This window comes from Ascidia mentula, chromosome 2 (assembly GCF_947561715.1).
Source record: "Ascidia mentula chromosome 2, kaAscMent1.1, whole genome shotgun sequence".
NCBI classification, from domain to species: Eukaryota; Metazoa; Chordata; class Ascidiacea; order Phlebobranchia; family Ascidiidae; genus Ascidia; species Ascidia mentula.
The window spans coordinates 3,906,352-3,913,548 of NC_138567.1; the positions used below are offsets into that span (position 1 = coordinate 3,906,352).

The following is a 7,197-nucleotide window of genomic DNA, read 5'->3' on the forward strand; positions in this document are numbered from 1 at the left end:
ACTGTGACAGTATGTATTACTGTCGTTAGGTCAGCTGTGTTTTTTACATGGGTCAGAAATATCGTTTATTGTTGAACAGTTGACATATTTGTTATTATGATAATGTTTTAACAGGTGTGTTTTACACAAGAAAAAGTAAGTACACTTACTTGAAATTATCGATTTCAAGAGTTTTATCACAAACAAACATGGATGACGTTGGAGGTGAAATGGATGTGGATCAGTGTCTTATTGGAAAGTTTAGTTCCATGGGAACAACTGACAAAGATGTTTTGATTGCGGAGTTTAGGAAACTGCTGGGTTTCCAGCTAAATGCAGCTGGTTGTGAATTCTTTCTTGACATGACTAACTGGTAAGAACTATAGTTGCATACTGTGTAGCAGATTAGGAAGTTTGTTATTTGCATCAATGTTCTTTTAGTGACTCTCAGTTGCATCACATATGTTTATGCATTAGTTAATTGTTTTATATATATCTATAAGTAGTGATGTTCCCAGTTCCAAATTATCCGGCCTGCCTGGATCCGGATAGTTATCAATCAAATCCGGACGGATAATTTGGATCCGGCAGTTTGTTAACACCGATTCGTGTATTTTATCGGTATGGCAAAAATGTATGATTGCCAAACAGAATGCTATGTTAAGGTTAGCTTATCATGAGTGGAACAAATAAATGCGGGCATGTATTAATAACACATCAAAACTTTAATAACAAACAACAGAAAAATTGGAAGTCGGCGAGTATCACAGACTGGGTCCCAAACACGAGTAATTTGCGAAATGTTTGTCTGTTTTTAGGACAAAAATGCTTTCCCAACTATTTGGTAAAATTAAGTGTATTATCCGGCCGGGTTAGGGTATTAATAATTGGTCAATATCCGACCGGGTCCGGGTACCTGGATCCGGCACAAGACATCACTATCTACAAGTGATAAATACCCTGCACACAACTTCTTGTTTCAGTTCAGACTCCATACCAAGAATTGCGTCGTTTTAACTGAAAAGAGCAGTTTACTGCACTAATATGGTTATTATCCAGATTGGAAAGTTCATAATTCCGATGGAGGATTTTTTTAGCTATTGTTGAATGCCTTGTAACCTTTATTTATATGTGTGATGTATTGGGTTTTTTTTCTGCTCATATTGCCTAAAAAAAATTTACTGTATCTGACATTTTGTCCAAGCTTGTGCCCTGCAGTAGCACTGCTGGGTCTATTTATATTCTTTTAAATGGATGTATGATCTATTTTGTTACAGGAACTTGCATGCTGCCATTGGAGCGTATTATGACTTCGAAACACCATTAGGAAAGCTTCCATCAATGGCATTTGTACGTGATGTCACCATCGGGGAGGGGGAGGCAATTCCACCAGACACTGAGTTTTTGAAAACTTGGAGACTCCAAAACAATGGTCAGTGCTGTTTATATCAGACGTTTAAAACAACGAAACAAGTTGTGGTAAAAGAAAGGAAGCAAAATATTTCAGTCTTTCTGAGAAATTTAGAACAACAAAGCATGTTACTTCATTCACAGTTATCATCACGTTTTATAAAAACTTTCTGTAGACTGCCTTTAAATGCTTTTTAGTGATAACAACATGATGTAATATTTAGTCTAGGTAAAAAATTGACACTATGTGGTACAATATTTCATTAATCCAATACAAAGTGACATGCAAGTCTTGTTTTGTAGGTGATGAAAGATGGCCCCTTGGTTGTACACTCCGATTTGTGAATGGTGAAAAAATGGGTGCGCCTGACTGGGTAGCAGTAACAGAGTTACCACCAGGGCAAACTATTGACATTTCTGTAAGAATGAGAAGTCCTTCTATGTCTGGTTTACATCAGGGACAGTGGAGAATTTATAACAGAAATATGATTCCATTTGGAGGTAACCATATGATTTGTTGGGTTTATTTGACAAAGTCAGTTTTTGTGATAAAAGCTATTTCTACTAGAATGTTGTGTAAGCGTAAAACCTAAACATTAAAATACCATTTATTTAAAGTGCCACTGTTAATTTAGACACAATTTGGGTGATAATTTCCGTTGAAGCTGGAGGATTGCTCGGTGTCACACAACAGATGTCACAGTTTGGAAGTGGATTGGGAAACCCCACAAACACATTCAATGTTGGAAATACCCCCAATGGAACAGACAATCCCTTCGCAATGTCTGACAGCTCAACACAAAACCAACCAACCATGTTTGGCCCAGGCAACACTGATACTTTGTCAAATTTTAAACCAAGTGGAAGCAATTTTCTCAATCAAATCGGACTGAACTCGCAGCCAAATGTTTTGGAAGATACAGAAATGGGAGACACTGCTAAAGTTTCACCACACAAGTCGCAAAATCACTCGCTAAGTTTCAACCCTGCAGCTTTCAAGACAATCCAAAGTGATGTTTCCCCATCCTGTTGGAATGCAAAGAGTCCAACTGCATTGGGAGACTCAAGTGACCTCATATCCTCTGATTGCCATTCATTGCACTGCATAAGTGAAGAATCAAATCAAGGCGATACCAATAACAATGCAGGCTTAAAGCCAACCCCAGTATTTTTAACATCGAACTCTTCTTACGATTTAAATGCACGACAAGCATCACCCTTTAATTCTCCATCGAAGTTACTGGAACTGGAGAAATCGTTTTCATCTCCCGACGCTCCATCACCAATCAGGCCAACCTCTCATAACCTAATGGTCAACTTTGAGGTTAGTGACTGCAATACTATACTGGTGATAACTATGAAAACTGGCTCTCAATTGGTTTGTTGCAAAATTAGGTCGCTTGTATCGAAAGTTCTGGTTTTATCTTTATGTTCAGAATTCTAAATCAGCCTATATGTGCAAACCAATGGAGCTTGTAATTGACAGTTTTCTTAGCTAAACAAAAGGATCTTATTACAACACAGCATATTTTAGTTTCGTTTGTGGAAATAAAATGTGACAAACCTCTTTCTCCGAGCCATTTTCCCTCGGTAATGTTCCCTGTTTAATTTTTCAGGGATCAAGTGCTGCCCAAAGACTTGATTTTTCATCTAGTTCCTGAATTTTCAAATACATTCATATCTTATTTATGAAATCTACTTCTTGCCAGTGGGTAGGTCGGCCCCTACTGTCTGCAAAATGATCAATGAAATTGTCAGAAGTTCAAAACAGTTTACTTTTTCTCATTTGCTTGTCTTGTTTGCATGTGACGTGTATGTGTATGCTAACATGGATGCCACTCCCCATGCAAGCTCACAGAAACTCTTTAAAACCCAATGAACTCACATAAGTGCTTGAAATTGGTTTCCTCGTTGTGAGACAGATGATTTATTAACAAGTATTGATTAATTTCATAATCCAGTTTATTTTCTGCGCTTCTTTGACCATAGCTGGGATTTTGCCATGCTATAGTTTGTTTGTGCTTAGTACAGTAGTTGTACATAAATCTCTTGTATGGTGTAGCGTTTCTTGTCGATCAATGAAATCTGCACCAAGGTGGATTGAAAATGCGTATACATTGTGTGCATTGTGCAACCGCAGCTTATGTATTGTTAATATAGGGTATAGTAATCCTTTTTTAAATTAAGTGCCGTGTTGTATTTGCCAGCACCTGAAAATACCCACCCAGGGGTATTATAAAAATTTACCCATTTTTGTGTTGGTGAGGTCTTTGAACTACCAAAGAATTGTTTTTCTGTTGAAGTTTCTGCAACGTTAAGTTGAAATTACGATGTTAAACCCATTCAAGTGGTTTTGCCACTTTGTGGTAAAATGTTAAGTGCACTCTTAATTGAAAATTCGAAACTGTGCACTGTGCCTATATAATAAAGATGTGATAGATATTTTGGTAAAACAAAGTTTTGTGACCTTTGCAGTAACTTGTTTGTAAACAAATGTTCAGCTCAGGAAAGGTGAAGACGCGTTTATCCAAAGCCCTAACTTACTTAAACATAGGTTTATATTTCTAGTAAATTTGCTATGCAGTGTCCCTATTCATAATTATATACATAAAGAAAGTAAGTTTAAGGGATTACTTTTATAAGGATGATTAATACGCACCCAAGGATGCTGTATGTCGCGGCTGTTTACAAATAAAGAGTGGGTGTTACAACGCAGCTGTTCACGTCACTTACTTCAAAACAAGAGCTACCGACGCGTACCAGAGGACGTGTTGCTTGGTACACAATTTAACACAAACACCAGATACTTCTTGTTTTTATTTTGTTTGCAAGTAAATACACTATCAACAACAACTTTATTAGGTTTGACGTAAATTACGAAAAGGAATCTCAAATCATTTACGTGTTTCGCTTAACATTACCACGCATATGAACAATAAGATTAAATGGCATGCTGGGCCCAACCGCACATGTTACCTAGACTAGCGCCCGTATGAAGGTGGTTTCCTAACGGAAATCACATACCCTCCGCAGTATCGTGACCAGTTTCTATTAAAAGAACGTTTTGTACTGTATTTGAAATAAGTTGGTTTCTGACTGTATGACCTGACCACATTGAAAGTGGCATTCAGAGACTAAACGTTACTACGTTCAACAAGTAAGTTAGCTTAATGAACTACGTAAGCAAAAGTCATTTTGACACAATTGCTTCTAGGCTGTGTCATAACAACATGGTGTTAAAACACATTTAATTGTTAAATTTAAAGCAGAAACTGGTTCTGCAGCATTTAAATCACAATTAAAAACATGTGTACTACAGCTAAATATGTTGGTCACGATTTTGAATATGTTTTTATCTGTGTACAGTCGGTTTTGGAAAAAAGTCGTAAAAATTTTCCAAGCTTTGTGCAAACTCATTACAATAGCGACAAAATGAAATGGATGAAAATGTTGATTGATTTTAATAAAATTTTGTCAGTATGATGCTTGCACCGAATAATTTAACAAACTACTTCTCTTCAGTTGCTCCCGCATCGCATCAACTGGTGACAGCCAGCTCATTAGTTCCGTAAATCGTTGGTCGTGGTTGTTGCTTCCACCACGCCTTACTCTGCGGCGCCCACGTGCGGTTGTCATTCTTGTTGCTATGGTACTTGCCGTTTCCGCGCGCTGATTGATGGAAGCTGGTAGCTCGGATTGGTTTGCTGTAACGTTTTTCGGCGGATCAACTTTTGGTTTGTAAGGTACCACTCCTTCTTGACGCTGACCACCTGCCGGCACTGTTCGAATTCTTGGAAGTGCATCCTTTAATGAGAAAAAATAATGTCATCGATCAAGTTGTTAATAATGCGCAGTAGTCACATCGAGGAACTCGCATAACGCGCAAATTTGAGCCGAACTTGCAGATATTTGGTTTTTAAACTAGTCATGCTTTTCACATGAAATGTAAACCTAGTGCTCGCGTGTTAGGTTATTCCCCTTATTTGCTATAAAACACCACCCTATACCGTTCGTGCTGTGCGCTGTCCAGATGCGTCGGCAGTTTTGACTGGATATCTTGAAACGCTGACGTAAGGATATTTCGCTCGTTTGTACAGGAGTTGCGTTGAAGGTCTAGGTGGGGTTGGAAGGGACAAACTACCCAAGTTTGGATGTGGCTCCGTCTGTTGTCGTCCTTGTACTGCGAGTTGAAAGTTCTTGCTCACATACGTGTCCTCCTGTGGTCAGTACGAGGGGTCAAAAGGGGTCATTTATGTGGTTTACCTTTTCATTAAGTACAGATGTAAGTAAGTGTGGATACAAAGAAAAAACTGAACAATATTATTTCTGACATGTTTTCATTAGAGTTTAAACGTTATAAGCATAATTCTGCTTTACATTTGGTGTGTAAGTAAGTGACATACAAAGAAAACCTGATCGACTGATTATGCACTTTATGCAAAATAGCAGAGTGTATAACATATATACAAGTAGCAGTATTCTGGTCAAAAGTTCAAACAGCAATCGTAACAACTCTGTAGACGTCGTTTCATAAAAAATATATTTTAAATAAAACATTACCTACATAGCTGTCTGTTACAATCGTACTTATGATAAGAATTCGTTAAATGCAATTGTTCTTGTGCCACAGTTTGGTGCAAACACTATCCGTTTTATAGGTATAAGGCATCAAGCATACAAATTATTAATTAAACCTATTTAAAAAAAGATATATACCTTCGAATACGATCAGATTCCTAAAAAATACACTTATCACATATTAGCCTACCTTCATCCATCGCTGTTGTTTGCGTTCAAGTCGTTTAATAAAAGTATTTTTGAAGTGATCGTGGACGTCCATACTTTTTTTCTTCATTTTATTTTCAGTTGACACCTAAAAAATTCGAATTTGAAATAAAACATACCATGTATAAGTTTTTGTATCGATTTTTTTTGTCGAAACCTTTGATCACTATTTGGTTTTTATCTAATTGCAACACCGGAAGGGATAATTCAAATACGTAAAAAAATGACGCAGCAGCGCCCAGCTACCTCAAATTGTTGGTAAGAACTACTATAAAATACACCATTCAAAAACGTGATAAATTAGTTACCCACAGTTTTTCAATTATTAATTTGTACTGATTTCTGCGTTTTAAACGAACCGTTTAACGATGCTACGGTTGCCTCTCCGTATTTATTCTTATTGTGTCGTTCACACTTCGATTAATTAGTCGAAATCATACAAAAATTAATCCCTTCACCCCCCACAACCCACCCGCATATCCAAGAATCTCTCTTCGCTGACGTTTGCGTTTAATATCACGTGACTGACGTGGGACTTGGGTAGCATCCGGCTCACGACACCCTCTGCCCCGTTCTGTGACGAAATGTTTATTATTTCCTCTGGCGGTCGCCGCAGTTCGCAAAACACGACAGTCGGCTTCTTTTGTTTGTTTCGCTTCGACATTGTGACGTAACACAGAGATATGGACACTTGCACCTATGTCATTATATCCCTGATACAGACAAAAATAAAGAAAATTAGCCACCTAAATTCCAATGTTTTAGTATTTCTTAAAACCTTGCCAAAGCTTTCATGAACCATTTAGTACTTGTTTCACTTTCATTTGTTTTGTACCAACTTTCTTTAAATATCAACTCAGCATGTCGAGGTTACTTAGTGACAAACCATCACACATCGCGCGAAGAATTTCAATTCGTGCAAATCTGACCAAGTTTATATGCAATGAACTGAAATCAGGTGAACAAGCCAAAGTACAAGAAAATGTAGGCTTGGTCTGACAGTGCGCTTATCCCTTTTTGTTA

At 37.5% G+C, this 7,197-nt stretch overlaps 2 protein-coding genes across 2 annotated transcripts; one reads left to right on the plus strand and one right to left on the minus strand.

Annotated features, from left to right (window-relative positions):
• The first annotated feature begins 119 nt into the window (after nucleotides 1-119).
• LOC145889095 (uncharacterized) lies at nucleotides 120-3,641 on the plus strand. The gene is made up of 5 exons (XM_082979978.1): nucleotides 120-352; nucleotides 1,257-1,411; nucleotides 1,693-1,890; nucleotides 2,025-2,713; nucleotides 3,006-3,641. The coding sequence occupies exons 1-5, from the start codon at nucleotides 189-191 to the stop codon at nucleotides 3,048-3,050; spliced, it is 1,251 nt and encodes a 416-aa protein (XP_082836104.1). The 5' UTR covers nucleotides 120-188; the 3' UTR covers nucleotides 3,051-3,641.
• A 577-nt stretch (nucleotides 3,642-4,218) lies between these two features.
• LOC145889496 (uncharacterized) lies at nucleotides 4,219-6,882 on the minus strand. The gene is made up of 4 exons (XM_082980458.1): nucleotides 6,647-6,882; nucleotides 6,158-6,262; nucleotides 5,397-5,606; nucleotides 4,219-5,193 (listed from the first exon to the last, which is right to left on the minus strand). The coding sequence occupies exons 1-4, from the start codon at nucleotides 6,836-6,838 to the stop codon at nucleotides 4,864-4,866; spliced, it is 837 nt and encodes a 278-aa protein (XP_082836584.1). The 5' UTR covers nucleotides 6,839-6,882; the 3' UTR covers nucleotides 4,219-4,863.
• Between the last annotated feature and the right edge of the window lie 315 nt (nucleotides 6,883-7,197).

Excerpts from the sequence above, each read along its gene's own strand:
- LOC145889095 (XM_082979978.1), top strand. The coding sequence starts at position 189 with ATGGATGACGTTGGAGGTGAAATGGATGTGGATCAGTGTCTTATTGGA. Across the intron at positions 1,412-1,692 it reads TTGGAGACTCCAAAACAATG|GTGATGAAAGATGGCCCCTT; the intron begins GTCAGTGCTGTT and ends CTTGTTTTGTAG. Across the intron at positions 2,714-3,005 it reads ACCTAATGGTCAACTTTGAG|GGATCAAGTGCTGCCCAAAG; the intron begins GTTAGTGACTGC and ends TTAATTTTTCAG.
- LOC145889496 (XM_082980458.1), bottom strand. The coding sequence starts at position 6,838 with ATGTCGAAGCGAAACAAACAAAAGAAGCCGACTGTCGTGTTTTGCGAA. Across the intron at positions 6,263-6,646 it reads AGAGATTCTTGGATATGCGG|GTGTCAACTGAAAATAAAAT; the intron begins GTGGGTTGTGGG and ends CGAATTTTTTAG. Across the intron at positions 5,194-5,396 it reads GACAGCGCACAGCACGAACG|GATGCACTTCCAAGAATTCG; the intron begins GTATAGGGTGGT and ends TTCTCATTAAAG.